We start from the raw sequence: 19,343 nt of genomic DNA on the forward strand, positions 1-19,343 counted from the left end.
TCCCGGCACGCTGCGCGGCGGGCTGGCAGCCGGGCGGCCGCGCGGGCGGCGGTTGCTGCGCGAGGGGACGGTGCGCGCTGGGGCTGAGGCGGGGTGAGGCGAGCCGAGCGCGGCGCCCCCGCCCGACGGCTCCGGCTGCGGGCGCGGCGGGCAGGGGGAGACGCCGCCGCCGCCGCTTTGCCGAGCCTCGCCCGCTTCGTGTGGCCGCGGCCGGGCGGAGCGGAGCGGCGGGAGCAGCATGAGCGGCGGCGGGGCCGGCCGGAGCGGGGCGGCGCTGCGGCTGCTGGCGGCGCTCGGCTGCGTCCTCACGGCGGAGGCCCAGGTGGGAGCCGCGGCGGGGGGAGCGGGCGGCCGGGGGGGGGCCGGCGGGAGGGGCTCCGTCACGGCTTCGGCCCTCGGCCTCCGGGCAGCGCCGTCCCGAGGGAGCCGGCGGGGCAGGGCAGCCCCGTGTCGGGGCGGGGAGGGTTGCGGCTCGGCCCCGGGCGTCGCGGCGAGCCCGCACGAAAACGCTCTGAGGAACGAGCACGTGGAGCAGAGCGCTTCTGGGGTCCTCGGCTGTGCTTACTGCGTCTTCTGGGCTTCATCTGCTGCTGTGTGGCTGACCGCCTAAGGCGGCGAGTAGCCTAGCTCAGAAACCTTGCTGCACGTTTTTGGGTTGTAACTTGAAGTTGTCTGAGGCTTAAAAAATCCCTTACCTAACAGCTGTCCTAGCGAAACAAAGCGCTAACTTAATTGGAGCCCTTAACGCAGGTATTAAAGTGTCGTGGCTTTCTCACGGCGCTTGGCAGAGAGACGGCTGTTTCGTAGGACTGTTATTACATTGTACTGAGAGTTTAAACAGCTACAGTTCGACTTGCGCCGAGGAAAGATAAGCTGCCCATTAGTCCTTGGAGTTGTATTACCTGTAGTTTTGCTCTTGTTCTGCAGCCACGGCAGAGTAAAGCGGTAAGGAACAAAGCGGTGTCCCAGGTGGTCTTCTAATTGTTGAAGCAATTAAAGTGCAGCAACCTGATAGCACTAATAAGGTTGTTTGTGTAAATATGCTGCTTGTTAGTATATGCACTTGTTCAGGCTTCTGATAACGTTGAAGTGCCTGAGTACACTTGGCTGGTGTTTCATCGATGCAGGTTAAACACCGACCTTTTTGTGTGAAAGCTCAATTTATCTTGGAGAAGTTTGCCATCTCCAGTACAGCTGATAGTTGTACAAAAACTAAACTAATTTTAATATGTGGAAATACTTTGATAAGCATATTAGAAACAAGGAATAGAAACTAGTCTGTGTCTGACTTTGATCACACTTATGTTAGCCTAATGCTTCTAGAGTTTATCGTAAAGTTCAAAGTAATTGATAGATTAAAAGGAAGCCTGATACTTGGTCATGGTAAGACAAGTTGTGCTAACTTCCAGTACAGTTTGACTGTGTACTTGTGGTTTAAGTTAACTAGTGCAGCTCAGTTTAAAAGGGCAAAAAATGAGTTGTGTGAATAGCAAAGTAGGTCGTGCAATAGGTAGTGTTAACTGTGCAATATGTTGTTCTTATTTTCATGTCTTCGCATTGAAAATTCACTGGCAGATCCAGGTGCTGACAAACAAAGCAGTTTTGTGCATTTTCTTAGTGATCTGTCATTAAGCAGGTCGGAGCACTGAAGACTTCACCGGCACTAATGACAAGGGCGGCTGGAGTTAGCGTGCCATGAACTGACTCCGCTCCTGTGCAGTATTGGCTTTTCATATGTGCTGTCAAACGACTTTATAAATTGTATTTTGGTACATATACAGCATAGTTTAATTTTAGAACATGCCTTCCAAGGAAACATTGCTTTTTTTTTTTTTCCAATTTTATGTATTCAGGGAGCCAACTGCTCCGGTTTGTAAAGCTTATGACAAGGAAATAGAGTTTCGCTTGCTTGTTCTTGCTACTCTGCATTAGTTTTTCTCTTAAAAATTTGAGCCCTCTTCTAGTTTGGGGGGTGGATTATTCTCGGCGCTTTTTATTCTTCTGAGTAAAACGCACTGCGTTTTGAAAGGTGTTCTTAGAATCAATGTGTTGTCAGAGACATCTGGCGAAGGTGTAACTTAAGTTAGTTCACTTAGTTAAATAAAGGACTGCAGCTTTATTTTCCGTGGGTATTTGATACTGCATGTAAGTACAGTGTGTTGATTGGGAACATTTTCCCCTAGAGCATTTTTGGTTTTGCAAGGATGGTCTAAATATTTTTATAAGCAGTGGGAGGCGAGCATCAGAATTATTTCCTACTCCTCATCTTTAAGTCCAAAGAAAATTTCTCAGCTCCTCCTCACTCTGCTTTCATCTTAATGTGTTGTTATTCTTCAGGTAGTTATCCTGTTAATATAGCTGAATATTCGAGCAAAATGTTGAGTTACCTTTTTTTTTGCCTTTTTATATTTTAGCAGAATGTACTGCCGTTTGTTAGTGGTAAGGTGTTACCTGTAAAGATGGCCAAATTACTTTATGCATGTGTGATTGATAAGAAAAGTTGAGTTTTGCAATGAAATCATTATAAATTAAAATGCATGGATGTTTTACTTCTGTAAATATCAATAATAACCTCTGTATTCTCACTTAGAAGTTGGCAGTCGTGTGGGTTGTGAGGTCTTTAGGCTTTTTAAAAGCCTGTTAATGAATACAGTCTTCCAGAGCTGTTTGCGCAGGTTTGAAGTTAAATAACATTAACAAAAGCAAGTGTAACAGCATGGAAGACTTGGGGTGAAGTTGTTTCCCTTAAATGAGTTTTACTTCACTACTGTAACTACTCTGCAGAATTGTGACAGCCTATTTAGTGTATCAGGGAAAGTAAGATCTATAGAAGGGGAATTTCCTACTAAAATGTTTTATTGCCATAACCTCGCTGTATTCTCTTGGGGTGGTAGGGAATCCACTTCCTGGGCCTCCTTTCTGCTTCGTAAGAGCAGAAGCCTACAGTGTGGTTTCTGGTGACTTTTTTTTTATATCAAGCTTGGTTATATAATGGTATCTTTGCTGTAAAGTAGTGGAGTGATTTATCATGCATAAAACAGATGAGACGATTTCATAACCTCATCTCATCTAGCTGTGAAATCTATGGAGAAAAAAACACAATGTTTTTCTTCTCCTTTTGCACACAACCTTTTAGTAGTGAGAAGTTCTAAGCCTACAGAAGATACAAAATATGCAGGCTTTCCTATTTTTATAGGATTTTTGCTTTCTAGGCCATCGGTTATGCTGACAAATTTCACATCTGGCTGAAGAATAGTAGTAGTTAGCAGCAGTGCTTGATTCCATTCATTTAGATATGGACCAAAGCCTTCAAATGTACCTTTGAAAGGCCTTTCAAAGGTGCTTCTATTTGGTGAAGAAGCTGAGGAGTAGTTGAGATTTCATTAAATTTTGTCACAAATGTTCATAGAATCATGTTTTTACTGTTCCTATCTTTCATTAAGGCACTGTCAGGGTCTTAGCAAAACTCTTGCCGTAGCTTAGTCTGCTCAGTTGTTGGGGCCTCTCTTTGTTGCTTGCACACTGCTACTTCCTCTCCTGTGCTGGCAGCACTTGGGCTTCCTCGGCACTTGTGCACGCTTTTTTGCAGGGGCAGTCCTGGGCTAGTTCAGTGCCAGCAAGCTTGTGGTCCTGGCACAGGAGTGATGGAGCCTGGGAAGTTCCGACTTAATTTCGTGATAGGTTTACAGCCTTGTAGTATTAGCAAAACCAGGTGCAGACATCTGTATTTGTTTGCAGAATTTAACTGTGAAGTTACTAACTTCTTGGGCACAAAAGTACCTATGCCCCTTTCTCCCATACTGCTAAAGAAACTATCTGGAATTTTTTGTACTTTTAAGAAGAAATGAAAAAGATAGGATAACAGTGCATAGTTGTGTTTTTGGGGGAATTCTTCTATTGCATGCTCGTTAGTTGAATACTTGGTATGCAATTCTGTGCTAAGATAATGCGTATTTGTAGTTTGGAAAATCTTGCTGCTCGTTCTGTAGAATGTTCTATACGTTGAATCCATCAAAACAAATTTCAGGGCTCAAAATGGTAGTCCAGCATTGATTCAGCATTGTGTTTGAAGGTGGATTTAAGCTAAAAAGTGCAAAGGTCGGTTCTTTTCCAATTTTGGGTGTGTAAAGTATGTTACATAATGAGAAATAAATTATTTGCTGCGGAATTTCATTTTGCTACTATTTCTTTTGACTGTCATCTTTTTAGAGGATTTTTCCACAGTTAATGCTGCATTTCTTGATTAAAAATCAATTCAATGTATTTTTTTATAGCTCACAGGAGTCCTAGATGATTGCTTATGTGACATAGAAAGCATCGATGACTTCAATACGTTCAAGATCTTCCCCAAAATACAGAAACTGCAAGAACGTGATTACTTCAGATATTACAAGGTACAATTAGTGACTTTTTCCCTGAATAATTTAAATGAAATCCATAAAATACAGGGAGGATTACTGAGAAAACCAACCGACTTGGCTGCATTAAATTGTCTTTTAGAAATGTACAGTTCTTTTGTTTGGTTATAGCAGGTTTTCAGTCCCTGGAAGTTATACTGGTAAGAGGTCTTGTGTTTGGTCTGTTAATCCTGGAGTCAGTGACAGCAAATTTACTGTTTTCATTCAACGTATAAGTGATAATTTTCAAGGCAATGTCTTCAGACACCTACATCTGGGAAAGGGTTGTATATTAGCAACTTTCTGACAGCATGCAGCACTTGTCTTCCAAGTAACTGGTATAATTTGAAATTGAAATATTACGATGATTTCCTTTTCTTATCAGCTTAGTTCTGATGTTACTGTTTGCTATCTAGAGAGCTTTTATTTCTTCGAAAAATAGGAACAAATTTTCAATTGGTCTGTGATACCACTTAAGTCTTTCAACAATTGTTTTCTCTCTGTTAGACTCTGAGCAAAATAAGACTTTTATTTTCAGATATGTTTATTTTCAAATATGTTTAGCTTGAAAATATTTCATCAAAATGACTGTATGCTTGAGTGTACAAACAGTAGTTAATGCTTACAATTTTCCTGCATGACAGACGCCAAACCAATACTTCAAATCATGTTGGAGTCTATCTGTATTATTGATTCACCCTCAGTGGATAGGTATATTCTTCCAGTGGGTAGAGAATTGAGACAGCAAAATGCGGTGTGTTAACACACAGAGCTGGGCAATAGTCAGGAGTTGAAGCTTTTTTGCATTACTGATATTACTAACAGATAGGAAGATGCAAGGTCCAAGTAACTAAGCAATATCTGTGCTCACACACAAAACACACTTGTGAGCCCAACTGAGGTTGTACAGTCCTTGTACTTTAATCAATACCAATTATGCACTGACTCCATAGCACTTCCTTGATTCTGAGCGGGGACAAAAAAACCTGCTGCTTATTCAGAAGGGAAAGGATGAAAAACTTCCCAAATTATTTATTCAGCTTGATTTTCTGACCAATTCTTTTCTAGAATTACTAAATACTGTGTAGCAATGGGTGGACTGCATGCTGGCCCTCATGACTGCATAAGTGTGTTAGGGTTTACTTTGAAGAAGGTTGTATCCTAACAATATTAGCTTGTTTCGGTGTACTTTTTTGGTAGAAATTGGTGGGAGGGCATGTTTTGTGTAGCAGCTCTTACTGTGGTGGTAGTGATGAGTTACAACAGGAATTCTGTTACAGTGTACAACTCCATTTGTTGTACAGCTTGTATGTGTCTTTTCCCATGAGCTAGCATATGGATTAGTTTTCTGGCTTAAGATGTGTAGACCTAAATAATATTTCTGAGCGTGTTTTTAGTTCTTAAGTTTGTGTTGAAATTGTTCAAGGACTTGATGCCGTCCTTGGAGTATTAGGCTTAATTTTACAGTGCGTTTTATTAGAACTCTTGCTGTGTCCAACTGCAGACTTAAATATCTGCAAGAAGAGTTTCAAATATAAAGTAATATATCAAATAACTTACTTAAATGATTTGAGGTTAAGTAGTGACTTCAGTTTAATTTCTTTGGATAATATTTATAAACTGAAGGAAACTAGTATAGGCTTTGCTAAAGGAAAACTGAGAAACAATAGCTTTTTTTTTACTTTGGAAGTTGTAAAACTGTTTCTGTATTTTTGTCCAAAAATAGTGATAACTGCTGAGAGTAAATGTTTTGTATTTTACTTGTAATTTTAGGTTTCAAAGATGGTGTATTTCCACAGTGTTTCTGGTTGATCATGCAAGAAAACATTCAGTCTGTAGTCTTCAGTGTAGGAACGATGAGGTCCAAGTGTGTGCTATCACGTGTATGTGTGTGTATATATGGCTAATGCAAAACTTTTTTTTAAACTGACTTTCATATTGACAATCCACATGAAATGTAATCGCAAAGTGTTTGAGTCTCTTGCTATGTAGTAGATACTAGTATATATAGTGTTGTTCTGCCATTTGATGACAAATAGGATCATTGACAAGAAAGCATGACAGGATTTGCTGGTAATGTTTCTGAAGTGGTTTCTCTTTGTTATTTATACTTGTACAACATCAACTCTTTAATTTAAATCCATTACTATTTTGATACCCATTATTCCTTGACTAGAGCAATGAAGTGTAGTAATGATTTGTCCATTTTTACTGCTTGGAATCTGAAATCCTTCAAGCATTTAATTTGAACTATAAACTTCTGTACTAGTTCCTGTCTTCCATGAAATATATTTCCTTGATCAGCTTAGTACAAATACAACTAATTAAGTACAGCCATTTTATAGCTGTGTCTGATTTGCCTTTTTAGCAGTTTATTTACTGCTTTTAAGTTACATTAACAGTGACAGATTTAATTTGGGCTTTAATATTCTGTGTATGTGTCCATTTGCAGACCATTATTAACAACTCCAATGCGCCAAGCTTCAGCTTCTGTATTCTGAGGGAGAGTAGTTCAATGTATGTATGTCAGTACTAAATTTAACCCTTTTCTTTGTATCGTTCTTTAATTTGAAAGGACTTGATACTGGGAGCTCTCTGTTTTAAAAGTTGCCGTAAATCATATTGATTGTATCCTTTGGTTTTTGTGTGTTTAGGTCAATCTGAAGAGACCGTGTCCATTCTGGGCTGACGATGGCCATTGTTCTATCAAAGATTGTCATGTAGAGCCTTGTCCTGAGGTATGGATCAAATAACATAAAATAGAAAAGGGACATTTGACTAAGCAGTTTGCTTATTTTCAGTGAGTAATACTGTATGCTGTACTTTTCTGCTATAGTAAACTTAAAACCTATGTAAAAACATACATACTTCATAGTTCCAATGGTAAGTAGACATAGTTCTGTTATTTCCTCTCATTTAGAATAAATCTCTTTTCCAGCCAGGCTGTATAATGTCCTCAAGGAAATGGTAGCACAGAATGTAAGTGAAGTGCTATAATAATTATTAGAATGTCAGCAATTATAGCTATGTATTCCCATCCATGTGTAGCTTGATTCAGCTCTCTTATAAAATCAAGACTATCTTAGTCAAAATCTCTGACACTGATACATTCATTCTTTCAAAATAAACACAGCTGTAAAATAGGTAACTTACCTGTGGGGGAGAAAATGATTCCTAGAGGTAGTCATTCTCATCTCATTTTCTAATATTTAGAGACTGGGGGTAGGTGTGATTAAGGTTCTCATGTATACTAAGTCCCAACAGTGTATTTGTAGCATTGAGTCTAGGTCTTTGTTTCCTTGGATTTACTAAGTCTTCTGTGCAGTGACTTAACACATTCAACAAGGATTCAACAAGCAGTGATGAAAAACAATAGTTTGAAAAAACGCCTGATTTTGTAAACTGCAAGACACTTCCAATGTTTAGTGTCACTTTTATAACACTTCATGTCAGACACTAGAGCTTACAGTAACTGGCACTTTGTTGTCACCCAAGTAACTGATCGGGGCAGGTATATAATGTACGGCTTGGGTTTTCAGAAGGCATAGGAGATTGGTTCTTAGCCTGTTTGGAAAGCCTGCATATTCAGAGAAAAGGTAGTCTTCCCTTGGCTTTTGAGAAATGGCAAATTGTTTTTGGCAGGCTTTTAACTATTCTGAAGAATATACCGATTCTTTAACTATATCAAAGTTCAGTTATAAGGCTGATCTATACTTCTAATCAGTCATCAGCTAACAAAATTCATATTAGTTTAGAATTTTTACTAATGAATCTAGTTAAATTTAAGTAAAAGGGTGACAACTATTTCGAAAGAAGAAATATAATCAAAGTAGTCTAAGGTCTTAATCATTTTACCACTAATATAAATAATTCTAAGTCTGTCAAAGATGTAGCACTGTTTTGAATAAATCCAAGGAAGGAAAGGAACAAGCTAACTATGTAAAACAAGTGTGGTTTGGCCTCCTGTAAATCTAGGAATTAAATATTTCTACATCAAGCATAATTGTTTCTAGGAGCAGTATAAAAACTGAATTATTTTTGCTTTTAGAGCAAAATACCTGTCGGAATTAAAGCTGGGAGCTCTAATAAAGTAAGTAGTCATTTATTTTCTAAGTTCTATCTCATTTGTTGTAATCTTAACATTACAGTAGATGTGTGGCTTTTTATTGCAAATCTTCAGTCTTGGCATAGTGATGCAATTGTTAATGTAACTGACCAGTTCCTGTATGCGGCTTTGCATTTTCTGTTGTGTGAGTAACAGTGTTCCTGATGTTGCTGGTACCATTGCACCATTCTGAGTCTTAACAGCATGAGACTTGGTACAGATGGAATCAGTGAATAACCAGGAGGGACAGCAACACATGGCCACCAAATGCCTGATGTAAAATTCTTTGTTCCTTACTGAGTATAGGCCACCTTCTATGAAGCTATAGGCTGGGATGAATAGCAGTGCAGTTTTTTTGTAAGAATTGTATATAAACACAACCTGTAATAATCCAAACAAGGTGAACATTTATATGTAGTTTTGATGCATCTAATCTTGAACAGCTCATTAGCCTTAAGTTGATGTAGGCTTAAGTCATCTGTGCCAGCTTAAGTAGTCTGTGCTGTTGGTTTTCGCTTGCTTTTGTCCAAGCCGACCTTCTTAGATCATCAAGTGATCTTAGCACAGCCAAGAAAGTAAAGGAGATTATATATATGCCTAGAAAAGAGGTCAGAACAAAAAGACAAACCTCCCATTCCCAAATCCTAAACACAGTGCCAAGAATAAAGGTTTTAGCAGTTGATTGGATAATAGTACCCATGGGGCCCAAATGTGAAATCTTAAAAATGAATGCCTGGTGTGGTTTAACCTGGCTGACAGCTAAGCACCACACAGCTGTTGCCTCACCCCACTGACCTCTGATGGGATGGGGAGAGAATCGGGAGGGGAGAAAAAAGTAAAACCTCGAGGGTTGAGATGAGACACTTTAATAGGACAGAAAAGGAAGAGGATGATGACGATAATAATGTACAAAGCAAGTGATGTGCAACATGATTGCTCGCCACCTCCTGACTGATGCCCAGCCTGTTCCCAAGCAGCGGTCCCTGCCATCCCATATTAATTGCTCAGCATGACACCATGCTATGGGACATCCCTTTGTCTGGTTTGGGTCAGCTGTCCTGGTTCTGTCTCCTCCCAGCTCCTCATGCACCTGCAGCCTCCTTGCTGGCAGGGCAGTGTGAGAAGCTGAAAAGTCCTTGCCTTACTGTAATTGCTGCTCTGCAACAACTAAAACTTCACTGTGTTTCTTGCTTAACTCTATCTCCATCCTTCCCAGCACTTTCCACCTCACTGGACAGCCATAGTTACTGCATATTTCACCTCAGTGTAACTTACTGTATCATAAATGACTGTTGGTATTAGGTTTAAATTATATCCAACAAAAGATCACCGAAGGTAGCTGAGAGGTATCACGGAGTAATTTGTCCTGTCTTGAACATTGCAACAAGTCTGTCCAAGCTTTAGCTCAAGAGGAAGTCTCATTTCCTGTTTACATGTATGTAGTGGCAAGCTCACTCTGAAGTGTGCCCCTTTGCTTAAAGGCTTCCGGTGGTCAGAGAAAAACTTCTGTCTCAGGGACATGACTGAATGTGTTTCAGCGTACACAGTAGTTGTTCGGGGAAAACTTCAGCGCTTTCTCTGTACAGATCTTGAGTTTTAGCTGGCAAGTCTTTTGTGAGTTTTTTTCATTGACTGTTCTTTTCCAAATGTAAGAAAGTAAAGTTTCTTTTCTTCCAAGTAAAGAAACTGACTACTGAAATACCATTATGACTCTTACAGGCATTCTAACTTCATCTCTTCTAAAACTTAGTCTTTAAAGATCCTTTAAGTAGGTGTTTGAGCCTTCTGATTAATCCTGAGAGCCATAATGAAGATGTTAATTAGTAACTAAAGAGAATGGTGTTCTTAAGATGCTACTTAACATAATGACGTTGAGTTGGACTTAAAAAGGGAAATATCAGCCACTTTTTTCCCTACAATAAAGGAAGAGTGAAAACTTCTTCAGGGAGCTATCATTTGCTTGTATATGTGGTACAGTTGTTTCCTTTGAATTGCCTTGCAGGTTGTTGCAAGCAGCTACAGTACTGGAAGTACAGCAATTCTGCCACTTTAATCAGTTGTAGAACCAAGGAGTTTATATCTGCTTCTTGTCTGCAGGAAAGATGTCATTGGGACTGACAGAAATATTACGCCATTTCCATACATCTTGTGGTTAAAATTCTTTTTTGAAGCCAATTAAAAATGGGGAATCTCCTTTAATATCCCTTTTTAAGGAAGCATCAAACTCATCTTGGTATGGATATTTTGTTTCAAGGACTATGCAAATACTGTGCATGTGCTTGGTCCTTTTGAGAAAGTCTGGTATCTTGTGGATTATCCTTAAAACACTGTTTTAAAGAAAGTGGACAAGTATGTCCCCAGAGGAAAACCAATTCTTCTCTTTTGTCCTGATCATGTCTGACTTAGAAAGGTGAAAACATCTGAAGACATCTTTAAATAATGCAAGTTACACTCTGGGGTACATAAACTCAGGGTAGAATTCTGTGGAGAAGTCTTCTGTGACTTAAGTGCTGGGCTTCTGCACAGTTTCCTATTGTGCATCTCTCCTAATGTAGAGGAACTGCTAAACTTGTAGCTGTATTTCACACTTCTGTGGCTTTTGCCTTGTTCTAGGCAGAAGGCTTTTTTTTTGCCAAGGGTTTCTTGTTGTTGGTTGGTCTGGTTTTTTGTTATTCTTCTGTTTTTTATTTTGTGGTTTCTTAATTACTGCGGGGAGAACAGTTCTGCATTTGGAAGATCATCTAGGCACAAAGACCAGCGTTACGCTTCTACAGCATCTTCACAGAAGTGCAGTTAGCAACAGAGGATCTCTTTTTAAATTCTTGGCACCAATGTAAGCTTCTTCAGATGGTGCTGGAAAGTCACAAAGTAGTTTTACTTTCTATAGTTCTACTTCAGTTGAGTAGTGAAAACATTTTTGGGTAATAGGCTGGTGGCGTAACACCAGGAGGTAGCTAAGCACCAGCATACCACTGTTGTGTTCCTGGTCCTCAGAGGACAGGGCAAGAAACTATCTCAACCAGTCTTTTTATTTTTTCTTGATAAGGGTAGGGAAATCCCATGAGAATTACCATTTTGGGCAAAACAGGCTCAACTTTGGAAAGATTAGTTTATTGCCAATTGATAACAGATGAGGGAGAACTAAAAGTAAACTAAAAATGTTTTGTTCCTCCCTCTGAGCTGCACGGGGGAGTGGGGGTTGCAGACAATCCATAACACTTCGTTGTTGCTGCTTCTTCCTCCTCACTCTCTGCCCCCACTCCAGCATGGGATCCCTTCCATGGGATGCCCTCCTTCCTGAGCTGATCGTATGTGGGCTTCCTGTTAGCTGCAGTTCTTCAAAAACCACTCTAGCACGAGTCCGTGCCACAGGGTGCAGTTCTTCAGGCGTGAGCTGCTCTGCCACAGGCTCCTCTCCACGGGCTGCAGCTCCTCCTGCTGCTCCGGGGCCTGCTCCTGCGGGGGCTCTCCATGGGCCGCAGCCTCCTCCAGGCCACATCCACCTGCTCCACCGGGGGCTCCTCCACGGGCTGCAGCGTGGAGATCTGCTCCGTGTGGGACCCATGGGCTGCAGGGGGACAGCCTGCTCCACCAGGGGCCTCTCCACAGGCCGCAGGGGAACTGCTGCTGTGTTGCTGGAGCACCTCCTGCTGCACTGACCTGGGGGTCTGCAGGGCTGTTTATTGCTCCTCACTCTCCCAGCTGCTGTTGCAAAGCAGTTGTTTTTGCCCTTAAATCTGCACTCAGAGGGGCCCAACCAGTGTCACTCATTAGGTCGGCTCTGGCCAGCAGCAGGTCTTTGGTCTAAGAGCAAAGGAGGTTGCATAGCTGCTGTTAAACACTGGAAAATAGTGAAGCCTGGAAACACTTTAGTCTTGAATGTTCATCTCAGTATGTTATTTCATCAGCAGTATCTGTTTCATTCATTCTAGGTCAGGTGCATCTCTGTTCACATTTTTCCATTTAATAACCATTGGTGTGAAAGAATGAGCCTCACACCTAGCAATTTCTAGAAAATTGAGCAAGAAGCTCTGTCTAGGGTAAATATTTGTTGCAGGCAAGTCCCCTAACAATGTCTTCTTAATCTCTTTCACTCCTTTGGTATTCAGTAGGTTTTGCTGTTTGTAGCTTATTTCATAGCAGTCACATATGGTGCTGTATTTTGGATTCATGACTAAAGCTGTGTTGATAACAAAGCACTTTTTAGCTATTGCTGAACAGTGCTTGCAGGCCATCGAGATCTTCCCTGTTGATCTCTCTGCTCTTCTCTCTGGCCCCCAAGAGAACAGGTATGGGGTGGCCAAGAGGCTGGGAGGGGATGCAGCTGGGATAGCTGACCTGAACTAACCAAAGTGATACAACAACATGCTCAGCATAACCTAGTTGGCGTAGGCAGGTAGGCTGTCCAAAGGACCTGTTTCTTTCCAACTGGACTTCAGTCTGTTTCTTGGAGTTGGCAAGTGATTGCCTTTGCATGACTTTGTATTTATTTGTTTTCCGCTCTATCACTTTGTAATCCGCCTTTATCTCAAGCCACTAGTCCTCATTTTTGCTCATCCAACTCTCTCTTCCCCCATCTTGGCGGGGGGGCTGAGAGGGGCAGTGAGCAAGTGACCAGTGGATGCTTAATTGCTGGCCAGTGTCAACCCACCACATTCCTCTGAATTTCATCGCAACAAGTTTTCATAACATCGTTCATGTTTCTGTGTGTGTACTTGGACTCATCTTCCATATTTACAAGTGAGTGGAAGGGCCTGTTACTCATCTGTCCTACCACAAAAGCACAGGTTTGTTTTGCTCTGTTGGAACATGTGGTTGCTTGATGCAAGAGCTAATACGAAACCTGTAAAAACACTCTCTAAAATGAATGTTGTTGTCAGTAGGCTTTCATCTCCTTCCTCAAAGTAAGCCTTCTGTTGTTAGTGGATAATACAGGGCATCACATGCAAGATTTTTTATAATCCTTCTTCCTGTGGTGGTTGTAGACACTTCTGGAGTGTGCCAAGAGACTGCAAGCTGTATAAATGACATAAAAGTAACTGGCTAATGTGGACATTGGATAGCTTGGACTAGCAAGATTTTAGGCTAAGCACTAATATTGGTGTGATGAGGTATCTAATAAGTTTTGCTTGCCTGGTAGCTGTCAGGTGGGCAAGTGCTAACCTCCCTTCCTTCTTGGTGTGGGGTGCTCAGTTGTAATATTCTCACGTTTTCAATAATGATTTCATACCTTTTCAAGTGATTCAAGAGCTTTTGTTCTTAAATCCTTGAGCTGCTGCATATCCACGTATCAATGATCTTACCTCTGTTGGCAGTCTTACTTGCATGTTGCTTGGCTCCAGTCTACACATTTACTCATAGCTTTCTCACAAACTTTACCATTTACTGAAAAGTTTGAGGCAAGGTTATGCAGGCGTGCCTTGTCAAATCTAGAACGTGGATCACAGATAGCTCAGCCTTTTCGGAGGAGGCTACCTGTTTATTCCCGTGTGCCTTTGTCTTTGACAAATACTCCCTTTTTGGAAGGGAGGAGTTAACTGTTCTCTTTCAGATGACACAAGCCTTGAACCTGGAAGATGGACATTTGTTATCCACGTACAGAACCCTCAAGGATAAAGGGCACTTAATAACCCTTTCAGGCTTCTCTTCAGTAACAGCATTCCAGTTGTGATGGGCAGAATTACCACTGTATTAAAAGATTAAAACTATGACCATGTTAAAAAGAAAAACAGCATAGTGAAAGACTTCTCTATTGTGTATAACCTATTAAATATTTTAGTTTAAGTTTCATAAAATGTTAACTATCATTTAGAGTTGAATAAATCCTTTTATCATTAAGTACAAAATGTAGTGTGAAGACCTTGCCAGTGTTTAATTTCTGTGATTAACATTTTTAGGGGTTGTAAAAGTGCAAGTGTAATTTTAAAGTAGGTTGTCCTGCCTACTTATCTAAACAATTGTAATTTTTCTTTCGAGAAATATCAAGGTATGTGCATTGCAGGTAAAAATCCTGCAGCTTTTCTAAATATACGTAGGAAATAACTGGAGTATGACATCTTGACCACAAATCCATCCTCAAAAAAAAATGCTATCCTCTTTCTTTTAAAACTTCTGTTATTACAATTATTGCTTGCTGTTTCTGAAGGGTTGACTCAAGTCTTTAATTTCTATTTTTATTTTGGATAGTAATCCTTCCTGTCAGTATGTGCCCCAGAGTAAGAGAAGCCAGCAGTTTAGCTTTATAAAAAGCTATCAGTTGCCTAACATCAAATCACTTTCCGTATTTCTTAAAGGCTGTGATAAGGTAAAAATCTGTGTAAACCAAAGGCTCTGTCTGTAAAACAAACAAAAGAGGAAATTGGGTTTGTTTATCTTTTAGGAGGGTGCTGATACTGTATTATGTTGTAAAACAGAAGGGTTTTTTTGAGCTATAAGCTGACAAGCTAACAGATTTCCTGCTGACATCAGCATATTACTGTAGAATAAGGGAATTTCATTTAATTCTTCTATTAGCAAGACGATAAGGAAAACAGCTTCTGTTTCACTGGATTACATTAAAAAAATAAAGCTTAGAATTGGCATTCCGCTTAAAGACTTCAGTCCTGGCTTTGAAACAATCAGTTTGAGTCCAGATCAAAAGACCTCACTTCCAGACCTGTGCATTATCTAAATCATTCTAGTGAATAAGATTAAATAAAACATGATGGGGAAAGTGGCCAAAACTGATAATCTTTCCCACAGGAATGATGGACAAACCTTGTGTTTAGCAAGCATAATCATACCCCAAGTTAAGTTTACAGCTATCCCATTGCTTGTATTCCAAAGTCAGTTCACAAGAATGTAAATAAGTATCAGAAATATTTCAGAACTCTATTAAAAAAAAGAAAATCTGACACAGCTGAATTTTCTGTGGCAGTTGAAAGCACAGGGTGAAAATAGACTGACAAAATTAAGTGGAAAAAAAAAAGTGTTCCAAAGTTACTTGCCACTTCCAGAATGTAAGGATTTTTCCCTAATAGTGTCAGATTCAATGCTAAGCTTAGAAATACTTCTCACATCACCTGCTTTCAGTAAATTTTATTTCACTTACTTACATGTTGAATGTGACCTTTCTTACAGTATTCAAAAGCAGCAAATCACTCCAAAGAATTGGAAGATTGTGAGCAAGCTAACAAACTGGGAGCAGTTAACAGTACCTTAAGGTATGCTGTGATTTACAACAGTAGTATAAAAATACTAACAAAGGGGCATTTCTTTTTGTCTGTCTTGTTTTTGCAATGTGCTGGTTTTTGTTCGTCATTCTTCCATAGCCCATTAAAAAGTAAATGTGAAATGATGCAAGAACATCTCAAGGTAAAAGTGTTAGGTAGGCTCTTTCCTTTTTTTAAAAAAAAGTATACTGTGATTTTATTTGAAATCTTACAGCATCAAGAGATGAAGAAAGTTTGCAAATGAACGTGCTTTTTCTACATTTTACAAGTATCAACCTTCTTTGTTCTTGATGACTGTGCTGGATTAAGGAGTTCTGTCCTGCTCTGTCCCTCTGTTACACTGACGTGCCTGTTTGTGATCATTCAGTGAACCAGATCAGGGAGCTTGTGAGTTATTTTTGTTGGCAAAGTTATTTTTAGCTTCCATCAATTCCCTGATCTTGCTTATTGCATGGCACAGTCATGGTTGGGTGGGAAGAATTCTGCAGGATAGTGCTGCCCCTACATAAGAAAGCACTTAGAAAAACTTGCAGTTGATTAGATACCTCACATTTAAGAAGTAGCAATAGAAAAATCAGTTGATCACTGTTGTTGGAGAGGTGTGGCACCTTTGGCCATAGATTTCAGCAGTTCTACCTGATGAAAATGTAGAGACTTTCCTGCGTAGAAACAAAATGGGACAGCAATTTGAAGAGGGGGAAGGCAAATGCTGCTGCTTGATACGTAGTGTCTTAAACCAAACTGAGTAGAGCATTTGTCCAGGTGTTTTGGGGGAAATAAGCTATTAACACTCTTCCACTTCTGTAGGATGAAAGAATGAGGCTGAGTACGTGTACAGAAAGCTAAAGAGAAAGCCTTGTATCAGATTAGGGCAGTTGATTAAAGCTGGCAGAGGTCAGGTAAAGGATCCTGCTTTGTAGGCAAACCTTCCAATTCTATACCTAGAAGTGCAAAATCCTCATGGTTTAGGGTTATTTTCCTTTATAAACTGTGTTTCTCGTGGCTATCAAATCTTGTCTGCCCACAATTACTAGAGAAGGACATCAGGGAAGTTTTAAGGCTCCTCGCCCATTGCTAAGTATAGTCTCCTATTGTGAGTTGGCAAAAGGTTAAAGGTGTATCTTGTTAAAGATTTGCAGCTGTAGAATTGAGCTAGTACTAATCTGGTCAAATGAAATAGGTTGTTTTCAGTATTTCCAGGCACTTTACTGGAACAGGGTTCCCGTTTTAATGTTGCTTACATTTTACTGTCAGTAGTGTGGCATTGGTAGTTCTGTGCTGCACATATGCGTAGAAGGAAGCATTCAGCTTGTGGCACTGCTTGTGTTTCACAGTGAGAGAACTTCAAAGTACTTGAAGTTGCTAGGGTGAGCTGAGTAATGTTGTTTAGAAGACTTACATCATTCTTAGAGTAGTTTAGCCTGGAACAGGCCTTTAGAAGTCCAGCCTCCCACTCAGAAGCAAGGCTAAGTATTGTAGATCGCTTTGAAAGTACAGGTTAAGAAAATAAGATCTTTTTTTCCTGAACAGACAGCTGCTGAAGTACTTTAGAAAGTGTTAAAAATGTGCTATGGAATTATTTTACCAAGCTTTTACTGAAGGGAGAGAAGTCACTGCCAGTGTAGTTTGTTAAAATAATGATGGTGAAATCTGTCTTGGTATCTGACATGAAATTAACTTTTAAAAGTTGATGCCTGCTTGAATCTCTGTGCAGCTAATGGTAGTGCCATGTATTCTAGTGTGCCAGGTAAAGTAATTTGGATTTCAATTCCAAGTTAATTACTGTGTTGATTGTGTTCTTTGAGTAGCTCTTGTTGACCTTGTTTATTTAAAAGTTTAAAACGAAATGTATTTTCTTCCCCTCAGTAACCAAAGTAAGGAGGCTTTCATTGACTGGGCAAGATACGATGATTCACAGGATCATTTTTGTGAACTTGATGGTAAAATATTTAAGCTTTTTCAGAGTGTTTGTTTTATTTACTGTCTCTTAACAACACAGAAGATTACAGCTGCTCTACCAATAACCATTTTTTAAAGGTTTTAATTTTGTGGTAAGCAGGCATGTGACAGTTCATATCATCTTACATACAGAGAATGCAGTTTGTACAAGGAGCACTTAGTAGTCTACATTTATTGTTACCTCCTGCTAGTAAGTGGACAGGAGACTTTTACAGAAATAACTTAAATGTGAGGGATTTAGCCTTTTTATTAAAAAAAAGAAAAAGAAAAAAGCTGCTTATCACAGGAGATGTACCTGGCACAAATCTAAGACAAATACTTGCACTTGATTCAGCTTCTTACTACCATACTATTTTTGTTGCTGTTCTGTCGTCTATGCTTGGGATGATAATGTTCTTCCAGCCTTGCTATTTCAAACGATCTCTGCGCTAAATTCAACTTTATTTGTAAAGACTTTGTTAAAACATTAGGATGCTAAATTGTCTTTCCTCTGCTCCACATGTGAGTCTTTTTATTTGCGTGTAACATTCAAAGCTTAAAGGAGTATTTTTCAGATAAACATGAGAATTGTCATATTCAAGGAAGGCTGCTAAAAGCATTTTTATTAAATACCATAGTAAGTTTTCTATGCTGTTAAGGCATTGTGCAAGACATTTTAATCTACCTTTAGACTAATACTTGGTGTCACCTGAGAAAGTAGTAGCTGTAGTAGACTTAGCAATTGTGGTTCTCTTTGAGCACTTGTACTGCATCTTATATGTGAAACTTTCTGTACGAACTGTTTCTGTAATACATACTTGGTGAGCGTTAATGTAGATCTGAGCTGTTCTGTGCAATAAGCTGCTGTTGTCTCTGCTGTCTTCAGGCTGCACACTCACATTTTTGAGAGGACTCAGTTGGGATAGGTATAGTTTAGGAGCATTTCTTTTAGAAGTAATACTAGCTTAAGTAGTTCTGATACCATCTCCCTACTTTGTGCCCTGCTGAAAGATGATGTGCTACCCTCAACTGTGTGCTTCCAGTGCTTTTTTTTTTTTTTGCACTGGCTGTGGCATGCTTCTCACTGCATGGTAAGCTGATTGCAGTTTAGTTGAATACCAGGAAAGCTGACATCTCCTTTCCATCTCCCAGACTGATGGGGTGAACTGGCTTGTTAGGTGAGTCCCTGAGCTGGTGCAGGGAGAGGTGAGAGAGAAGAAAACTGCACTGGGAGTGACAGGGAGGAGGGAGAAACTGTTTTTCTCTTCATTACCTCTCTTCCTAGTGATGTCAGAGCCCTTACTTCACTCAGCTGTAGCACAAAGCTACATCTTCAGTTTTACTTTTTACTAGTGTTTTGTTGGGTTTAAGGATAGGGTAGATAAGGGAATTGATATGGCTGGAGAAAAAAAATTCTTAGTCTAAGTTGGTTTTCCATCTTTCTGTTGTGCTGCCCCACAGACTCAGCTGTATGTGGATAATGAGAACGAAGTGGAGAGCTGAAGTGACCAGGAAGTGTAGGAACTGCTTGGGTTAGCCATGTTGTCAAAGAAATCAAGTTGTAATTTGACATTGTTCCATCTGGCACTCACTGTGTTCTTGTGTCTTGTATGTCTCTTTTCTTTGTTTTTGCTGCTACTGCTGAAGCGATGCTTAACTGCTCGTGCAGGATCATCTCTTCTTTTCAGAGCA

General features: G+C 40.1%; 1 protein-coding gene across 3 annotated transcripts in view; it reads left to right on the forward strand.

The window, feature by feature from the left end:
• Positions 1 to 40: 40 nt before the first annotated feature.
• Positions 41 to 19,343, forward strand: part of ERO1B (endoplasmic reticulum oxidoreductase 1 beta) — a 32,203-nt gene continuing 12,900 nt past the window's right edge. For 2 of the 3 annotated variants that reach the window (XM_066994004.1, XM_066994005.1), the window contains exons 1-6: positions 46 to 322; positions 4,275 to 4,394; positions 7,052 to 7,135; positions 8,446 to 8,487; positions 15,622 to 15,704; positions 17,580 to 17,653. In XM_066994004.1, the coding sequence (XP_066850105.1) occupies positions 239 to 322; positions 4,275 to 4,394; positions 7,052 to 7,135; positions 8,446 to 8,487; positions 15,622 to 15,704; positions 17,580 to 17,653 (487 nt within the window). In that variant the 5' untranslated portion in view covers positions 46 to 238. Of the gene's footprint in view, positions 323 to 4,274; positions 4,395 to 7,051; positions 7,136 to 8,445; positions 8,488 to 15,621; positions 15,705 to 17,579; positions 17,654 to 19,343 lie in introns of all 3 variants that reach the window. The other variant, XR_010830265.1, reaches the window with a different exon arrangement.

Source organism: Anser cygnoides, chromosome 3, assembly GCF_040182565.1.
Source record: "Anser cygnoides isolate HZ-2024a breed goose chromosome 3, Taihu_goose_T2T_genome, whole genome shotgun sequence".
In the NCBI taxonomy this organism is placed as follows: Eukaryota; Metazoa; Chordata; class Aves; order Anseriformes; family Anatidae; genus Anser; species Anser cygnoides.